This window comes from Marmota marmota, unplaced genomic scaffold, assembly GCF_001458135.2.
Source record: "Marmota marmota marmota unplaced genomic scaffold, marMar, whole genome shotgun sequence".
Lineage (NCBI taxonomy): Eukaryota > Metazoa > Chordata > Mammalia > Rodentia > Sciuridae > Marmota > Marmota marmota.
The window spans coordinates 2288179-2309674 of NW_025999930.1; the positions used below are offsets into that span (position 1 = coordinate 2288179).

General features: G+C 37.8%; 1 protein-coding gene across 1 annotated transcript in view; it reads left to right on the top strand.

The window, feature by feature from the left end:
• Positions 1-21496, top strand: part of LOC107159664 (contactin-associated protein-like 3) — a 204593-nt gene that overhangs the window by 148317 nt on the left and 34780 nt on the right. The window contains 3 exon segments of the mRNA XM_048800526.1: positions 4026-4075; positions 4077-4227; positions 17730-17886. Coding sequence (XP_048656483.1) covers positions 4026-4075; positions 4077-4227; positions 17730-17886 — 358 coding nt within the window.

The following is a 21496-nucleotide window of genomic DNA, read 5'->3' on the forward strand; positions in this document are numbered from 1 at the left end:
GCGGAGACAAGTCTGGGAATAGAGATTTGCAGTCAGAGAAGGATCCTTATGCTGTGAGCTGCAATTTTCAGGAGCTTGACCTGTTTCTTACAGTGATATTGGAGGAAAATCTCCTCATGCTTCCAGAAGGATAAGTGGAGAAAGAATCATCTGGAAACACTCACCAGAGCATTCTATTCTCCTTGACCTGCCCTTGAGAAAGAATGTTTTCAGAGCCTAAACTATTGGGATAGGTTTCAGAGCCTAGCCTAAGGAGGAAAAGGGAAATGCCTGAAGGTGCTGGGGAGGGAGCTGAGGCCACAGTGCAGAGGCCCAAGCTCATGGTGGCATCACACAGGCCCTCCCCTTGGCTGCATCTCCCTTGATTCACTAAAGGTCTGGTGGCAGCATGACTTGGACCAATGCATCACCCCTGGCTATCAGGAAAAAATTTCAAGGCAAAACAAACAGTAGAGAACATAATTCAAAAGAGAAAGAGGGAGCCATAGAAACAGACTCCAATACGCAGGTAGGGATGTTAGAATTAGCAGACTAGGAACTGAAAACCACTGGGACTAACAGATTAATGGTCTAAGAGACCAAGCAGACAGCATGCAAGAGCAGAGGAGCCATGCATCAGAGAGGAAGGAATTCTCAAAAAGAAGGAAAAAGAGATGCCAGAAATCCAACTATTGGAACAAAAATGAAAACATGCCTCAGATGAGTTCATTAGGAGACTGGATATAGCAGAGGAAAGAAATCTCTACGTTTGGGGATATCAAAATAGAAATTTCCAAAACTGAAAAGCCAAGAGATTAAAGAAAAAAGACTGAAAAAACTAAACCCAGAATATCTGAGAATTGTGATATAATTATAAAAGGTGTAACTTCCATGTAAACGGAATATCAGGAGAAGAAATAAAGAAAGGAACCGAAGCCAATTTTGAAGCAATAACAACTAGGATTTTTCATGAATTCTTGTCAAAACACCCATCACAGATCCAGGAAGTTCAAAGAGCACTAAAACAGGATATGCTACCACCACTGCCAACGTAAAACCATGCCTAGGCATGGATATTCAAACTGTGGGCCATCAAAGGTAAAGAAAAACCTTGACAGAAGTCAGATAAAAACAAAACAAAACAATAACAATAACAACAACAAAAACCCACCTCACCTCCACAGGAGCAAAGATAAGACTCATATCCGACTTCTCAACAGAAATCACACAAGGAAGAAGAGCTTTACAGGTGTGTAAGTCTCATGATGCCCACAGATTACCGTTCTGCTCTCTGGGGCAGCAGTTTTCCAGGTAGATCTCAACCTGTTTTTCTGTTATTACACTGTGATCATGCATGACTGCAAATCTATTAAACGGAGCTACCCAGGACCATCAAACCATGACTCAGGACCCAAAATGGCACGTGACTGATTATCTTCAAGGCCCTACTGAGTGTCAGGTGTCTGTGTATTTGATCCAGTCGACAGGAGAAACCTGAAGGTGAATGGAGAGTAGGAGTCATGCACACAGGATGGCCAGGAGTTTAAAGATTCTAAAATGAAAAGAAATTCATGCTGAGAACCTTATGAAAGGAAAGAGCCTCGGAACTGAGATTGCTGCAGGAGACCTTGGCGGCCCCTCTATGAGGACAGCAGGCCGCGGTCATTGAATTCAAGCCTGCGTTCCCTCCTTCAGTTCACAGGTTGTGTCCATCCTTTCCGTCCCTTCGTGGACACTGTGCTCTCCGTAGGAACCATGGCCAAAGGGTTGTTCCAACCGCACTGCTGGCTTCCTTGTGCCTCTGTTTGTTATTTTGATATGGTGGGAATATGGTTTGTTATTTTGATATGGTGAGCAGCGGTAAGACTGTTAAACTTCTCTTACACACGTTTGGAAACCAAGTTATTAAAAATCCTGAGATGTGACAGGATGGGAGGGTGATTTCTCAATAGAAAACCTAATATAGCTGGGCATGGTGGCACACACCTGTAAACCTAGTGACTGGGGAGGCTGAGGCAGGAGGGTTGCAAGTTCAAAGCCAGCCTCAGCGACTTATCGAGGCCCTAAGCGACTCAGAGAGACCTTGTCTTAAAATAAAACATAAAAAGGGTTGGGATATGGCTCAGTGGTTAAGTATCCTTTTGGTCAATTCCTGGACTAAAAAACCCCAAAAACAAACAACAAAAAACACACGTACTACATTGCTTTGATTTTGAATTCTTAAAAATGTATATCCATATGAATTTTTCCCATTCCTACAGTTTGTAAAACTCCTATGTAGAGTGTCCATTATGCTAAATATGTCTTTTTTTTTAAGAAGCTAAAGGACCAGGCAGTATTGAAGTAGTTGAACTGGAGTGACTTCAAAGCAGGTCCTTGTCCACTGACCCATAGCTATCCATGCAGCTGGGCAATACTTTACACCATCAGGCATGAGGTCCCTTGGTGGGAAAACGAAAGAACCTAAAGTTCTTCCCTTGGAAGACACTTGTTTTGTTTGTTTGTTTGTTATTTTACCAAAACAAATCTAATGGTTGGGTGTGGTGGCACACAGCCTGTAATCCCAGAGACTTGGGAGGCTGAGGCAGAAGGATTACAAGTTGGAGGCCAGCCTGCACAATTTAGCAAAGCCCTTTCTCAAAGTAAAAATATGTAAAGGGCTGGAGGTTTAGTTCAGTAGTACAGTGCCTCTGGGTTCAACCCCCAGTACCACAAGAAACAGACAAAAGTAAAAGAAAACAAATTCAAGTGATCAACACAACAGAAATACATCAGAAATTATCATCAGATGGACAGATGGCCAGGATTACTGCCTGGATGCTCTATGGGATGCCCAAAGCATGTCATTCTTCAGGGCTTGCTTACTGAGAAGTTGATAGGCTTTGAACAAAGTTGCTTCCTGTGGTAGTTCATCATCCCCAAATGCATCTTTTATAAACTTATTTGATAATAAGGAAAACACACAGATGAGGAAAATACTGAGCACAAAAGATATATGGTCATGCCCAGTTTAGCCTCATTTTTGTGTTGATATAAAAAGTGATTTTTGCATTATATTATTAGACAAGTCACAGAAATTTAATCATCAGTTCTCCCAATATATTCTTCTCTTTGAATCTGAATTCTGGCTAATGCGTTGCTAAACAAATCCAAGGCAAAAAGTTCACTGCGAACTCGCAGTAATTCAAATTTTGATTAAAAACTTAATTAAGATGAAATCTCAGTGTAGTTTTTTATTTGCATTTTCCTCCAAAATTACACTGAGATTTCATCTCACAGCAGTGAGAATGGCAGCCATCAAGAACACAAACAATAATAAATGCTGGAGAAGATGGGGAGGAGAAGGAACACTTTTACACCGTTGGTGGGACTGTAAATTAGTACAACCACTATGGAAATCAGTATGGAGTTTCCTCAAAGACTAGGCATGGAACCACCATATGCCCAGCTAGACCGCGTGTGGGTATTCATCGTGAAGAATTAAAGTCAATATCCTGCAGTGACACATGCCTACCCATGTTGATAGCTGCACAGTTCTCAGTAGCTAAACTGTGGAACCAGCCTAGGTGTCAGTCAACTGATGAATGGCGACAGAAAATGAGGTATATACACACACAATGGAGTTTTATTCGACCATAAAGAAGAATGAAATTATGTCATTTGCAGGAAAATGGATGGAACTAGAGACGATTATGTTAAGTGAAATTAGCCCAACTCAGAAGGTCAAGGATTGTAGACTTTCTCTCATATGTGGAGCTAGAGAGGAAAAGAAAGGTGGGGGTGGGGGTTGGGATCTCATGAAAAGCAGAGGAAAGGGACCCGAGGAGGGGAGGAGGGGACAGAGGGGAAGTGCTGAAGAGTGGCATTGGCCTAATTATCTGGGTATATTGGTGCAGGCACCAATGGGTAACGACAAACCCCACCATGTTCAGCTACAGTGCACCAAGAAAAACGCGGGAAAGACTTAATTGAAATAAAAGGTGTTTCGCAGCCTCTGACTCCTGCCCCGCGGTGACGCCTCCTCTTTGCCCCTTTCTGCTTCGCAGACGCCGCGTGGACGGTGGTGCGGCACGGTGGCCCAGACCAGGTGACCATCGGACGGCGGCCCCCGGGGGCACGCACGCTCGGTGACCTTCGCCTACGCGGCCAGCGCGGGGCAGCTGCGGGCAGCGGTGGCCCTGGCGGAGCGCTGTGAGCAGCAGCTGGCTCTGCGCTGTGGCTCCGGGCGGCCCCCCGCAGACCCACGAGGTAAGGACCCCTGGCTGGGACCGCGCTGCAGGGCGCCCTCCTCACGGGATGGACGCTCAGCGTGCAGGACTAGTGACCCCTTTTTTTTTTTAATCAAAGCAACTTTGCTAATTACAGATGCCAGCTTTGACAATTAGAGGAGAGTGGGGTTTTAGGGTGGGTGGGGGTTAACAGTTCTTTCTGGAGACCAGCTGGAACCAATCCGCCTCCCCACTCTGTTCAAAATCTACCCCTCAGTCCACCTGTAACGCTGGATCCCTCCCTTCAGATTTTCTCAGTAGGTCCACCTGTCACTCCCAGCCCCACCACTCCCGCGCGTCGGAGACGGAATAATTACTGAAGTTATTACAAGAGTTTTCCGGCTGGTCTCTCATCCATTTCCCCAGGTTATCCAATGTACTATCTTCATCTTCAAAAATGCAGATTATCTCGAGGAAGCCCTGCTTGCATCATAACCTTCTGCTCTTAAGTAGATGTTTCTCCCTCCTTTTAGGGACTCCCACAGTCTCTTACAGAACCCTTTGATGCCCCACAGTTTGAATATCCATGCCTAGGCATGGTTTTACGTTGGCAGTGGTGGTNAGCTTCTCCTTTACAGAACCCTTTTGTATCGCCCCCCCCCCAATTAAAGTTGTTCATTTTTTTTTTTTTTAGCAAGTGCTTTATTTTCATTACTAAATACTGAGATTTGTCTTTCTTTTTTTTTAGAAATTCAGCAATCTAAACTAGTGTAAGTTGGCAGCATAGTAAAGCCACTCTTAACATTTTAATCTACAATCTTCTATTCAAATGCATTGAAAGGTATTGGTGTGTGACTCTCAGTTGCAGATGTGTCCTTCAGAATCACTGTCCCATACCTGTACTGCCTCCCCTAATCCCCATGGCTCCTGGTCAGTTGGCCCCTGTGGAACATTCCAGATCACAGTTCTTCTCTGTGCCAGAAATTTCCTGCTACTTTCTCTGCTTGGATGGCCCCCTCCTGCCTTTCACCCTTGAATCTTACCCGTTGTCTAGATCTATGCAGTCCTCACTTGGGTCCCTTCTCAGAGTGATCTAGTCTCCTTTGAATGCCTATTTGCTGGTTCCATTGACTAAAAAGAGCAAAGGACTTGTTTCATCTCACATCTAAGTTTGAAGTCCAAGTCTATTCTGTAGCATCTGCAGAAATTCAAGCAATTGCTTAATCTTTTGCATCTGTTTCTTCTTCAGAGACACTGAACTGATCTCATGGAGTCCTACATAAATGAGATAAACTACATAAAGTTCAGGAAATAAGTAATCCTCACTCCCAGCTCTGTAGTTTTATTCTCATTCCCAGCTCTCCAGGTTTTTATATTTATAGTTGTCATTACTAGGTTCAAGTATTTGTTAATTCGTCATGGTTGAAGTTTAATCAGTGAGAAAGATGATTATAGTAAGCCAGACCAGGACTATGGAACAAAACATACTAGATAGTTACCAGGGAAAGCCAGGCATAGGGAAGAAAGGGTACAAGTCACATGGGAGTGACCTCTAATGGAACCAGTAAACAATATTTCCTGATGTGTCAGTGAGCAAGCACGGTGTGCATGGACCATCCTGTACCCTGTGCACTACACAGGTATGCACAGACCCTCCCAATGAGGTTGGGATTTAATCGATGCACTCGCCAGCCGTTGTCCATTTGGTTTTATTTCTAGATACAAGATGAATTTGGAGAATGGATAATTAAAAGTGAAATAAGATACATTTCTAAAACTACATTAGGAAAAATGTAGTGTCATTTTTCTATGTCTTAGAGTTATTGTGGCAAAGGGGCCACTGGAGAATTTTAAATATAAACTTAACCTAGACAAACATGTAGAACGAACCTAAACCTTTCAGAAGCTCCTGATTAGGGAAGAGATGACATAGAAGGGTAACATGGGCTGAACTTTCCTTAGGATGCGAGCTCTGATCTGCTTTGCCTTATAATGTGTACAAGCAAGTCAGAAAGAACTTTAATCTGACGCCTTGCAACACTGTAAATGAAGTAACATTTGACTTTGCAAATGTCTTATACCTGTAAATTACAATTTAACTGATCTGAGGAACAGCTTGGGCTTGGAATTTTAAAAAAGATCTTCAGGTGATCTTTTGGAAACTACTATGTTAGGGGCTAAAATAATTGAGAAAATGAAGTATCCTACTCCAGTCATTGAAAGTTTTCCTGTTTTCTTTTGAAAAAGAGCCTATAGTTTTCCCTTAGGATTTTATTGTTTTTTTAAATTAATTTTTGAAAATTTGAGCCAACTGCACATTCATATACACTTATGAGAAATCATCAAGTGAACCCGAGTACCTTTACCCAGTTCTCCCAGTGGTAATGTCTTGCAAAACTTCAGTGCAGTATCACAACCTTGTCAGTCAAGATACACAAGATTTCCATCAGCATGAGCCTCCTCTGGCTCAGTATCCACACCTGCTTCCACCTCCTGCTCATCAGCGGTAACCCCTGGCAACCACTAATCCGTTCTCCATTTATTTTCCATTTGAAGAATGTTATATAAATGGAATCAGAAAGTAGAAACTTTGGGGATGGACTTTTTCACTCAGCATAATCCCCTTGAAATTCACTAGAACGTTGTACGCATTATGAATGTGTGATCATCAGTGTCATTTTCCCGGGATCAAAATGGCCAAGAGTGCAATTGTTGGGTAATTACATGGATAATTTTATAAAGGAAAAAAAGGTGCCCAAGGGGTTTCTGGGGTGGCCATACTAGTTTACATTCCCCAGACTTTCACTTTATAAGACTTTGATTTCTTCCACATCCTTCTTATGCTTTAGCAAAAGTTTTGCTTTTGATGAGGTCGGATTTATCGTTTTTTTCCCCCTTTTGTGGGTTGTACACTTGCTGTGAAGTCTAAGAATTCTTTCTCTAACTCTAAATCCTAAAGATTTAAAAAAATTTTTTCTAGTAGTTTATATTTTATATAAAATATTTTATATTTTATGTTCCACTTTGGGATAATTTTTATGTGTGTGAGAGTTTGGCCCAGTTTCCCTAATGCCATTTATTGAAAGACTGTCCTTCCTCTTTTGAATTATCATTTCATCATTGCCAGATACCACTTGGACATGTTTGTGTGGTGGGACTATTTTCTTGACTCTTTGTCTTCAAAATCTATATGTCTACCCTGCATCAATATCACAATGTCTTGATTAGTGTTTCTATGTAGTAGGTGAGAATTATTCCAACCACATATATTTTCAACTAATTTGCTTAAATGCCTTGGGGCATAATTGCTGGATCTTATGGTAACGCTGGTAAGCCTATTAAGCACCAAATTGTCTTCCAAAATGCCTGTGCCATTTTATATTCCAATCAGCAATAAATGAGAAGTTCTGTTGCTTTACATCGTGGCCAGCATTTGACAAGGTCAATGTTTTGAACTTTAACCACTCTAACAAGTGTGCAGTAGTATCCCATTATTGTTTGTGTTTGCAGTTTCCTAATAACATGTGATTTTGAGGTTATCTTCATATTCTGTGTTTCATCAATAGATCTTATTTTTTCTGGTATCTGTTCAGATCTTTTGCCTCATTCTAGTTGGGTTACTTATGGAACTATTGAGTTCTACAAATTATTTGCATGTTTTAGATAAGTCTTTTATTAAATTAGTGTTTTTCATTTTAGAAGCTTTTTAATTTTTAAAAAATCCACTTTATAAAATGATTTTCATTGATGGGACTTTTGCTGTTGCATCTAAAAACTCACTGACACACCCAAGATCAACTTGATTTTTTCCTTTTACCTTCTAGAAGTTTTGTTGTATGGCATTTTAATTTTGATATGAAAGGTGGAAAGTGCCTAGATTCATCTTGTTTTTCATGAGGATTGTTAGTTGTTCTAATACCACTTTTGCAAAAACTATACTTTCCCCATTGAGTTGTCTTTGGTCTTTTTCAAAGTTCTGTTGATTTTTTTTTTTATTGGTTGTTCAAAACATTACAAAGCTCTTGACATATCATATTTCATACATTAGATTCAAGTTGGTTATGAACTCCCAATTTTACCCCAAATACAGATTGCAGAATCACATCGGTTACACATCCACATTTTTACATAATGCCCTATTAGTAACTGTTGTATTCTGCTACCTTTCCTATCCTCTACCATCCCCCCTCCCTCCCCTCCCATCTTCTCTCTCTACCCCATCCACTGTAATTCATATCTCTCCTTGTTTATTTTCCCATTCCCCTCACAACCTCTTATATGTAATTTTGTATAACAATGAGGGTCTCCCTCCATTACCATGCAATTTCCCTTTTCTCTCCCTTTCCCTCCCACCTCATGTATCTGTTTAATGTTAATCTTTTCTTCCTGCTCTTCCTCCCTGCTCTGTTCTTAGTTGCTCTCATTATATCAAAGAAGACATTTGGTATTTGTTTTTTAGGGATTGGCTAGCTTCACTAAGCATAATCTGCTCTAGTGCCATCCATTTCCCTGCAAATTCCATGATTTTGTCATTTTTAGTGCTGTATAATACTCCATCAAAGTTCTGTTGATTATCTGTGTGTGGATCTATATGTAGGTCCTCAATTCTGTCCCATTGATGGGTTTATCTACTCTTTTTCCAATGCCATGCTGTCTTGAGTATTGTGGCTTTGTAATGGGTCTTGAAGCCAGGTGCTATCAGTCCTCTGACTTCATTCATCTCCAGTAGTGTGTTGGATATTGTCAGTCTTTGCCTTTTTATGTAAACTTCAGAATCAGTTGTCAATATCCACAAAGGAACTTGCTGCGATTTTAATGAGGCTTGCACTAAATCTATAGATCAGTTTGGGAAGATCTTAACACTTTCACACTCTCAGTTCTTCCTATCCATGGACATGATATATCTCTCCATTTACTTAGATCCTCTCTGATCTCCTTCTTCAGAGTTTTATACTTTTTTTCCCATATAGATTATGTGCCAATTTTATTAATTTACACCTAAATATTTAACTTTTAGATCTAGTGTAAAATATGTTGTGCTTCTAATTTCATATTCCAGTGGTATACTGTTTTCTACAAGAAAGCAGTCAACTGCTGTCCTGCAGTCTTGAGCTAAACACTTTTCTAGATGTAGATGTTTCTGCTGTTGTTGAGTTTTTTTAGGGATTTTCTATATAGACAGTGATGCTATTTGTGAAAAAAAAACAGTTTTAATTTTCCCTTATAATCTATATACTTTATTTTCCTTTTTGCTTACTATATTACCCAGAACTTCCAGTACAATGTGGAAAAGCAGTGGTGAGCAGTGATATCCTTTTCTCATTCCCAGTCTTCATGGGGAATCATCTTGTCCCTCACCTTTAGGACTGATGCTAACTGTAGGTTTCTTTTAGATGCTCTTCACCAAGTGGATGGCATTCTCTTGTATTCCAAGTCTGCTGAGAGTTTTATTTATCATGAATGGCTATTGGATTGTATTGAGCACTTTTTCTTCATCTATTCATAGGACCATATGGTTTTTCTTCTTTAGCCTGTTGATGTGAGGAATGATGTTAATTAATTCCATGATGTTCAAGGCATATGTGGAAATAAATCCCACTTGATTATGAGGCATAATTATTTTTGCATACTGTTGGATCCAGCTGATTAATACTTTTAAAGATTTCAATGCCTATATTTAGGAGAGATTTTTCTGCAGTTTCTCTCTTTTCTTTTCTTTCTTTTTTGTTCTGTAAAATGTTTCCTAGTTTGAGTATTAGGGTAATGTGGGCCTTTTAGAATAAGTTAGGAAGTATTCATTGTCTTTCTGTTTCCTGGACACATTGTGGAGAATTGGTATCATGTTAGGTAGAATTTTCTGATGAAATTATCTGGGTCTGAACCTTCTGTTTTGGAAAAAAATATCGATTCTTGATTCATTTTACTTAATAATAAAATCTATCTTCTTTTCCCATAGGTGCTATAACAAAGTCCTAGACATGGGTTGTTTAAAATAAGAAAAAAATCATTGTCTCATATTTCTAAAGGCTAGAATTACAAAATCAAAGTGTTAACAGAAACTTGTGGCATCTGTTGGTTTGTGGACAATCTTTGACATTCCTTGGCTTGTAAATTAATCATTCCAACCTCTCAACTTTATATGATATTCTCTGTGTGTATTTTCATATCATCTTACCTCTGTGTGTGTCTAGCTCAGTGTCCATATTTCCCTTTCTTTAAAAAATAAGACAAGTCACATTAAATTGGAGCCTACCTTAATTATTTCATCTTAATTCAATTACCTCTATAAAGACCACATATTCAAATAAAGTCATATTTTGAGATATGGAAGGTTAAGACTTCAGTGTAATTTGTTTTGGAGACATGATTCTACACATAACATACAGCTGTCTAGATTATTCCTCCTTGAGTGAGGCTTGGTAGATTGTGTCTTTCAAGCAGTTGCTCCATTTCATATAAATTATCAAATATATGTGCATTGAGTTGTTTAAAATAGTCCTCTAATATTATTTGGATGTCCATTAGATCAATAGCAATGGCCTCTTTTTCATTTCCAATGTTAGAAATTTCTATCTTTCCTTCCTTTTTCATGGTTAGCCTGGCTAGAAGTTTATCAATTTTATGATCTTTTCAAATAACCAGGTTTTATTTCACTGATTTTTCTCTATTCATTTCTTGCTTTCAATTTTTCTGATTTCTTCTGTAAATTTAGTTCCTTTTATTTTTCTTACTTTGGATTTAGTTGGCTCCCCTCCTGCAGATTTCTAAGGTAGAAACTTGGATTATTGACTTCAGTGCTATAGATTCCTTCTATACACTGCTTTCATGGAATTCGCAAATTTCAATAAGTTCTGTTTTTGTGTCCATTTAGTTAAGAACATATTTTTTCCACTTGGGACTTCTTTTTTGGCAATGTTTGATTTATTGTTAACTCTCCAGATACTTTGGGATTTTCCAACTATCTTTCTACTATTATTAGTTGTTATTATTATTATTACAGCATATTTTGTATGATTTCTATTCTTTTGAATTTATTAAGGTTCATTTGATGAGCTGCAGTGTGGTATAACTTAATGAATTGTACCTATATACCTGAGAAAACTGTGTATTCTACATTGTTGGGTGAAGTATTCTATAAATGTCAATTAGATATAGTTGATTGATATTTAGTTTAAATATATCCTTAATGATTTTATGCCTGCTGGATCTGTCAATGACTGACAGAAGGATATTAACATTTCCATGGGGTAATAACAGTAAATTTGTCTCTTTGTCTTTGGAGTTCTGTCAGTTTCTGCATCACATATTTTGAGTCTCTGTTGTTTGGTGCATTCACGTTAAGTATTGCTATGTCTTCTTGGAGAATTGACTTTCTCATTGTGCAGTGCCTCTTGTCATCCTTGATACTTTTCCTTGCTCTGAAATTGTCTTTGAAATTGATATAGCTACTGTAGCTTTCTTTTCATTAATGTCAGCACAATGTACCCTTCTCCATCCCTTTACTTTTACTCTGTCATTTTATACTTAAAGGGGTTTTGGTAATCAACATGTAGTTGGATCTTGTCTTTTGTCCACTCAGTCTTTGTATTTTAATTGGCACATTTGGCCATTTGCACTTAACGTGATCCTTGATGCTTGGATTACTATTTACCCTATTGCAATTTTTTTTTTTTTGGTTGCTGAATCAGTCAGCTTTTTATTTCCATAACAAAATACTTGATAGGAAAAAGAAGTGTATCTAGTTCATACTTCTGGATATCGAAGAGTGTGATGCCAGTATTTACTCAATTCTCATGAGATGCCCCCATTAAGACTGGCACATCATGGTGGATGGCATCATGGTGGGAGTGCATGTGGGAACAAGAGATCACATTACTAAATCAGAAACAAGAGGTGGGGAGGGGGGAAGGAGAAAAGGGGGGTGGGGGAGGGAAGGAGGGAAGGAGAAGGGAGGGAGGAAAGAAGACTCAGGGGTCAGGCTTGCTCTTAAGGCAACTCACTCTCATGAGAACTAACTCAGGTCCCATGAGAACCAACTCAGGTCCCATGAGAACCACCTTGATCCCTTCCAAGAACAGCAACCCCAGTCACTAGGCCCCACTTTTTAAGAGTCCACACCACCCCCACTTCGCCAAGCTTAGGGCCAAGCTTCAAACACATGAACCCCGGGAGACAAACCGCATTCAAACCACAAATGTCTTTGTCCTTTCTCTTTCTCTTTTTAACCCCTCTCTTTTTCTTTTTATACTTTAATTGAGCCTTTTATGATTCCATCCTTTCTCTTCTCCTCGCATACATTTATTTTTAATTTTTAGGCAATTTCCATTGAATCTGAAATATAGATTATGATCAATCTTCTTCCATTTTCAAATAACATTGTCCCACTTCATTGATAGTGATGGTGCTTTATAACAGAGTACTTCCAATTCCTCTGTCCCATCCTTATCAGAATCCTGTCACCAATTTTACTTATCCCTAAGCTATAATCACCCAATACATTGTTGATACGATTATTTTGAACTTACTCATATATTATATCAATTAAGAATAAGGTAAAATATTATATTTTTTTCAACATTTACTTGTCATTTATTATAGATCAGGCACATCACCTGTATTATTTTATTCAGATTTCACACCTACAACCATATTACATATTAATATTGTAATATTAATATTATATTACACACAGTACATATTAATATCATCCATATTTTATAGAGGCAATATGTATACAAGAAAGTAACATGATTAATGAAAGGAAGATGCAGTATCTGAATCCCAGGTGGATTTTTCCTCAATCCTAAGTTTTCAATATCTGTGTCTTACTGCTTTGCAATTATGTGTCATTTTTTAGTTATAAATCTAAACTTGGGTGTTATTTCATTCATTTCCATATTATTTCTCATATTCTGCTATTATCAGTGCTTAATAAATGCTACAATAATTGCATTTAAATACTAGACTTAATACCTGATAGTCATTCCATAAATATATTTATCATTTTCCATTTTTACCATTCTGTTTTATTTCCTTTTTTCATTTTTTTTAAATTTTAATCTTTTATATATGACAGCAGAATGCATTACAATTTATATTATACATATAGAGCACAATCTTTCATATCTCTGGTTGTACACAAAGTAGCGTCACACCATTCATGTCTTCATACATGTGCTTAGAGTAATGATGTTCGTCTCATTCCACCATCTTTCCTACCCCCTTGCTTCCTCCTTTTCCCTTCTTCCCCTTTTCCCCTTTCCCTTATCTAGAGTTCATCTAATTCTTCCATTCCCCTCCAACCACATTATGAATCAACATCCTTAAATCAGAGAAAACATTGAGCATTTGGTTTTTTTGGGAGTGGCTAACTTCACTTAGCATTATATTCTCCAACTCCATCCATTTACCTGCAAATGCCATGATTTTATTCTTTTTTAGTACTGAATAATATTTCATTGTGTATATAGACCACATTTTCTTTATTCATTCATCTACTGAAGGGAATCTAGGTTGGTTCCACAGTTCAGCTATTGTGAATTGTGCTGCTATAACCATTGATGTGGCTGTGTCCCTGTAGTATGCTGCTTTTAAGTCCTTAGGGTATAGACTGAGGAGTGGGATGGCTGACAAATCATGGTTTCATTTCCAGTTTTCCAAGGATTCTCCATACTGTTTTCCATATTGGCTGGACCAATTTGCAGTCCCGCCAGCAATGTATGAGTGTGTCTTCCCCCCCACATCCTCACCAACACTTATTGTTGTTTATATTCTTAATAGCTGCCATTCTGACTGAAGTGAGATGAAATCTTAGAGTAGTTTTGATTTGCATTTCTCTAATTGCTAGTGATGATGAACATTTTTTCACATATTTTTTGATTCATTGTATATCATCCTCTGAGAAGTGTCTCTTCAGGTCCTTGGTCCATTTATTGGTTGGGTTATTTGTTTTTTTGGTGTTAAGATTTTTGAGTCCTTTATATGTCCTAGAGATTAGTGCTCTATCTGATGTGTGTGTAGTAGAAATTTTTTCCCAAATTGTAGGCTCTCTATTGAACTCACTGATGGTTTCTTTTGCTGAGAAAAAGCTTCTTAGTTTGAATCTATTCCATTTATTGATTCTTGATATTAATTCTTGCACTACAGGAGTCTTATTAAGGAAGTTAGGGCCTAATCCAACATGATGGAGATTTGGGTCTACTTTTTTTCTAATAGACATAGTGTCTCTGGTTTAATTCCTAGGTTCTTGATCTACTTTGAGTTGAGTTTTGTGCATAGTGAGAAATAGGGGTTTAATTTCATTTTGTTGCATATGGATTTCCAGTTTTCCCAGCACCATTTGTTGAAGAGGCTATCTTTTTTCTCCAATGTATGCTTTTGGCGCCTTTGTCTAATATAAGATAACTGTAATTATGTGGGTTAGTCTCTGTGTCCTCTATTCTGTACTATTGATCTACAAGTCTGTTTTGATGCCAATATCATGCTGTTTTTGTTAATATTACTCTGTAGTATAGTTTAAGTTCTGGTATAGTGATCCCACCTGCTTCAGTCTTCCTGCTAAGGATTGCTTTAGCTATTCTGGATCTCTTATGTTTCAGATGAATTTCATGACTGATTTTTCTATTTCTATGAGGAATGTCATTGGGATTTTGATTGAAATTGCATTAAGTCTGTATAGTGCTTTTGGTAGTATGGTCATTTTGACAATATTAATTTTGCCTATCCAAGAACAAGGGAGATCTCCCTTTCCATCTTCTAAGGTCTTCTTTAATTTCTTACCTTAGTATTATGTGGTTTTTGTTGTAGAGATCTTTTGCCTCTTTCATTGATTCCCAAGTATTTTATTTATTTATTTTTGAGGCTACTGTAAATGGGATAGTTTTCCTTGTTTACCTTTCAGAGGATTTGTCACTGACATACAGAAATGCCTTTGATTTATGGGTGTTGATTTTGTATCCTGCTACTTTGCTGAATTCATTTACTAGTTCTAGAAGTTTTCTGGTGGATTTTTTTGGGTTTTCTAAGTATAGAATCATAATATCAGCAAATAGTGCTAATTTGAGTTCTTCTTTTCCTATCTGTATCCCTTTAATTTCTTTCATCTGTCTAATTGCTCTGGCCAGTGTTTCAAGAACCATGTTAAATAGAAGTGTTGAAAGAGGGCATCCCTGTCTTGTTCCAGTTTTTAGAGGGAATGCTTTCAATTTTTCTTCTTTTAGAATGATGTTGGCCTGGGGCTAAGCATAGATACCTTTTGCGATATTGAGATACGTTCCTGTTATCCCTAGTTTTTCTAATGTTTTGAACATGAGGAGGAGCTGTATTTAGCCAAATGCTTTTTCTGCATCTATTGATGTGATGAATCACATTTATTGATTTCCAAATGTTGAACATTGCATTCCTGGGATGAACCCCAATTGATCGTCAAAATATTATATTTTAGCTTCATTTATTCTTTCTTTAATGCTCCTTCTTTCTTTATATAGAGCTAATTTTTTCTAATCCATATCATCTTTCTTCCTTCTGAGAAACTTTTTATTTTAACATGAATGGGGAATTGTAATGAAATTCTATATGAACTATGGTAATTTCCCTCCAGTTCAGGGTCCTAACCAGTTAGCCTTCCTCTTTCCTCCTTTCAGAATCTCCTGTGGTTCTTCTTGTGTGTTATCTCTAGGGTTTATCATTGTGCTTGGTGGGGAGAAGCAGGAAAAAATAAGTGTACGCCATCCTCATCAGTCTGGAAATTTACCAGAAGTCTTTTGATTGTTCTCTAAGACATTTGAGCAGAACCAAAGATATTTACTATCTCTCAAAAACTTATTTTTTACCACTTTACAGGGAGATTTGCAGGTAAATTGCACTAGGATATAGTGAGTATTTTTCTCTTCAATCTAGCAAGTGTAGTGGTGAAGGAAGTAATGTAGCATTTCTCAAAGTAGCATTTTGAGAAAAGAATATTAAATTTTCTGAGTATCTCTTATTTCCTAGTAACAAGCTTTCAATGTATTTTTAAGAGATTCTAGATATTGACTCCTCTATAAATTTCTCAGGATTGCTTTTGCTTTTTTAAATTTCCTTTCTTTTGGGGGTGGGAGGGTGGAAGTGAGGATGATGAATGCAGAGATATTACCTATAAATGAATCATAATTGAGTTGTATTAAGCATTAAAGGTAGAACCTGGGATAAGTTCCAGATCTCAACTCAAGGCCCAACAATAACAACTTACAAATTTGAAAAACAGCACCAAATGATCAAGCACATTTGGGAAATTGATTGAAGCAATCCAATTCCATTTTCTTCATCCTCTAATTTTGGGATGACTGCAATTTATCTTCTCCTGCATCTTCCTCTAAGAGGGCTAACCTGCACACCTGCTTCTGTAATCATCCCAGGCTCACTGCCATGTGCATCCTGGCCCCCTCCCCACAGCATGCCTGGTCTTAACATGTGGTTCTGTACAGCTGAGATAGCTTGTTGAGGGCCACAGCCGAGTCAGGATGACGCATGGCATTTTTGCCAGAAGTAGTGGTTGAGAGGTGATGCCAGCGAGCCATTAAGATGATGACTTTTGAGTTCTCGCTGAGTTCCCGTTGAGTTCCGGTTGAGCTCTCGCAGGGATTCCTGAAGAGTTCGCATTGGTTGGGGAAGTGCCGGAGGAGGGATTTCCGGTTGGGTGTTCCTGGAGGAGCCGCAGAGTTCCTGGGGAGCGTGTGTGGAGTGTGCTGGTGGAGTTCAGAAATAAAGTTTGTTCCTGCTCGAGTGGCTCGTGATTTGTGCCCAGCCAGACTGCGGCAATAGCTCCCAGCTCTGTCATCTGACCACAGCCAGGGTTGGGGAGATGGCACTGAACATCTGCACCGGGCAGACTTGGTTTCTCAGCATCATGTTCACTTGAGACTTGAAGAAGACCTATCCATGCGTTTATTTAGCCTCCAGATAAATAGTCAGGCCTTGTAATACAAGAAAAACACAAATCTCAAAAATATGTGTTAAGTCCTGACAGAGGGTGCCATGCCTTTCCAAAGGCCTAATGTATAGCAACTTTTCTTTAAAAAAAAAAATGTGGGGCGATAGATCATTGTTTCTGTATGACATTGAACTTGCTCTGGGAGCATTTGTCATCTCAAACAGATTCATCCTGGGTATATAAATTACTCTTACTCTTGTTTTGATGGCAAATGTTTTTTGAATGTTATTTTTATGGAAAATATGTGATATCCATGTACAAGTAAGTTAAGGACTCATTTCCTAATAAAATAAAAATAGATGATGGGGATTATTTAAGCCTAGATATTGAAACACTGAGGGGAGAAGCTTGGCCCATATATTTGGAGAAACCACATTTTTATTGGCAGGAGTAAAATATAGCTTCTGAAGTGAAGTGTATCTTCCTTCTCTTACACAAACACACACATACACACACACACACACACACTTGCATTTTAGACCTGGGAATAAAGGGAACTATTTTGGACGGAGGTGGGGTGGGGGTGGGGGAGGGGCAAAATAGATGTCACCTTTCTCATACTTGTCTTTCAGATGGAACCCCACTGAGCTGGTGGGCTACAAGAACCAATGGAACTCACACTTACTGGGGAGGTTCTCTGCCAGATGCACAAAAGTGCACTTGTGGACGAGAGGGGAGCTGCCTGGACTCTCAGTATCACTGCAGCTGTGACGGTGACCAGGATGAATGGTGATTTTCACATGCTGTCCCTGCACAGAAATGTAGTTTTTATTCCTCAGTTATGCATAGTTAATTACACAGCAGTCAGATCGGTACAAATAAGTAACTACATGATGTTCAAGTAACTTAAAAGTATAAGTTTGGATGGAATACCTTCAGTTAATTGAAAGATTAAATTGTATGACCAAAGATTCACTATTTCACTGCGAATACCAGATAATGTGCTTTTTATTCTTCTTCAATTGGAAGTACTTGGTAAGTCTCCCACTCACTAAAAGTCAAGTGTCTTCTCTCTGAAGTTCAGTTTAATTGAGCAATCTGGCACTCATGGCAATAATTCAGAAGGTGAATTCCTCCAAAGCTTTGTCTTAAATATATTTAGGAGATAACACTATATATTTCTTAGGAATTTGTGAGTAAACTTTAACATGGGAACTCCATTAACACGATGGAACACCAAGAGGTTTTATATAAAAGGAATCAACTATATCCCCCACCCATTTAGCTCCTGTTTGATGTAGTCAGGAGCTCATTTAAAGCAGTATATGAAAAAAAAAAAAGATAATTAGATAGCACACCAATTAAAGCAAGACTTTTTCATTAAATTTCTACAGTAATTCCAATATACCATACATTTAACATAAAATACACATATGTAAAAGGCACTCTAATAATGTAAAATGTTAAGCTATGCTCCAAGTCAATCTATAGGTATAAATTTATAGTAGACATTGTTCAAGAGTCTTTTATACATTCTCTACAATATACATACATCATAGAATTCAACTTCTCCAAAAATCCATAAGTTGTTTTGCTAGTTAGGATGATCCCTGCAGCTATATATAATATTGTTTTATATTTATTATTATTATTTTATATTTTTGTCTAAGGACTTTTGTTTAATTATTATTCAGGGCAGATATAAAGCAAAACATAAGATAGTCTAAACATATCCAGATGTGCAACTAACCCCAGTGAATGTGAGGCACTCTCTGTCCATTTTGAAGTCAGACGTTAGGCATTATCATATTATATTTTTTAAAGAAACCATAGCTTGTTCACAGAAGAGAACATAAGCACCCAGTAAAGTTGGAGGTAGAAGGGTGAGACATTTTTACCAGGTAAATACAAATCAAAAGGAAGCAGGTGTAGCTGTATTAGGTCAGACAAAGACAACCACACCGTTGGGGATAAAGTTGGACCCTATATGATGCTGAGATTTGTTGATGAGATGCTCCAACAACTCTCATATGCACCATCAGAAGTATATCAAGAAAAAAAAGTATATCAAGAAAGAATTAGCAAGGAAGCAAAGGGAAATAGAGATATTATTCAAAACACTGAAAGATTTCAACATGACTAGGGAGAATCAGTAAGTGAAACAGGCAAGAGTATTTCAAAACTAAAGTTAAGAAAATTGATATTGCAACCATTCATTGTAGAAAACACAAAAGCTCATACACATGACAGTTACAAACACCTACACACATACACAGAAACACACAACAAACAAATGATGAAAAGTTTGTAAAAAAGGAAACAAAGCTGCCATCATTACCTACCAATGACATGATTGCCTACACAGAAAATTGAAGGTGATATAATGAAATACTATCAGGGTGAATGAGAGTTCAGTTGAGAAGCTGAATTTTCGATCAATCAGTATTGAGAAATTACTTGAATATCTATAAAAGCATAAATTAATTAACACTGCAAGACTTAATAAAAACTATTTGCTATGTTATAATGTAAATTTCTTTAGAATAAGTATAATACTTTTATCTTAAAAAATATTGAGATTTAGAAGACAAATAAATAGATTGATTCACTACTGTCATAGATTCTATGAGTCAGTAGTAGCTTAAAGCAGTAGTCCTCAATCAAGTATGCTTTTGATCCCCCGGGGAATGCTTGTTTTATCTGAAGACAGTTTTGTGGTCACAAAGGAAGGAATGTTTCTGTGTCTTTAGTAAGTGCTAAAGGCCTTGGGAGGCTGAAGCAGGGGGATCATGAGTCAAAGCCAGCCTCAGCAACTTAGCGAGGCACTAAGCAACTCAGTGGGACCTTGTCTCTAAATAAAATATAAAAGTGGCTGGGAATGTGACTTAGTGATAAAGCACCCCTGGTTTCAATCCTTAGTACAAAAAAAAAAGTGCTAAATATTCTACAATGCACTGTACAACCCTCATGGAACAAAACTATGCAGTCTAAATGTCAAAAACACTGCTATTGAGAAGCCCTCTTTTAAAGATGTAATTTTTCCAAATTATTCTATAAACTTAGTGGGATTTCTAACAAATGCCAAGTGTTTTACTGATTGGCGTGGATTGCAACAAGTGGATTTTCAAATCCATATGGAAACTCAAAGAATAAGCAAGATGATTTTTAAGATGAAGATCAAGATGATGAGATGGGTCCTAGCACATATCAAGACAAATTGTATTACGATAGTAATTAATTAATGCAGGCTGAATTGGCCAAGAGAGAGGCAAGAGGTCAATGAAACAGAAGTTGAAAAACTGGAAAGATTTTAAGATTAGTTGTGGACCATGATATGTATTTTATTACTAACCTAGTTATTAAATGTTGAGGTGGACTCAACATTTTTCCTTTTTGGCTTTTTTAACAACCCCCCAAATTTATAGCTCTACTTTGCATCAAATCAAATCTCTTGGTAAACAATTAATAGTAGTTCTTAGAAGTCATGGCATTTCTTAGGAAAGCATAATTTCTAGAACAATGGGAACTTTCAAGCAAAAAGTCTTTGAAAGCTCTCTTACTGAATTTTTAATACTACTGGAAGGGGTTATCATATCTAGAAATATACTCTTCCCATGTTTACACTACCTAGAGGCTCAGTATTCCTTATCTGAAATGCCTGGGATCAGAAGTGTGTCAGAATTTGGATTTGGGGAATCTGGAATATTTGCAAATACTTAATGAGATATCTCAGGGATGAAACTCAAGTCTGAACCCTGAATACACACAGCCTAAAGGGACCTGTATACAATATTTTTAATGCATCTTCATTTTGACTTTGACCATCACAAAAGGTCTTGAGTGGAGTTTTCCACCCGTGGCATCATGTTGGGGCTCAAAATGTTTTATGTTTTGGAGGTTTTCCCATTTTAGGTTTTCAAATTAGGACTACTTTACCTGTAGTATAAATTTCAGAAAATAATAGGGAAAAAAGAAAAAAAAAACAAGTCCCAATTGCTGAAGAAATTTTGAGGAAGTCTGGTAACTATGGCAAATCTTCAATAATCTATATAAATCTGCAAAGGTTGAGATCTGCCTATACCAACAAAAAATTGGTGAAAAATGTTAGCCTTTTTTATGATTGACTGGGAGCTTTCCAAAATAATGGGGGAGGGGGAGACTTAGTATCTCCTCCAATGCAACTGAGGTGCCCTACACAAGCTGTCACCTTACACAGCTCAGTATTTTGTATGCTGCGTTAAACGTCAAGAAACTTGGAGCTTCTATGCAAAATGAGTTTTTAAAATTCAAGCATCCTTCATAAATAGCTCATAGAAGTGCAGCTCCCCTACTAGACTACCTTGATGAGATGATAGAAATGATAGAAATGCTGGTTTTGATGCCTGCTGTGTTCATACAC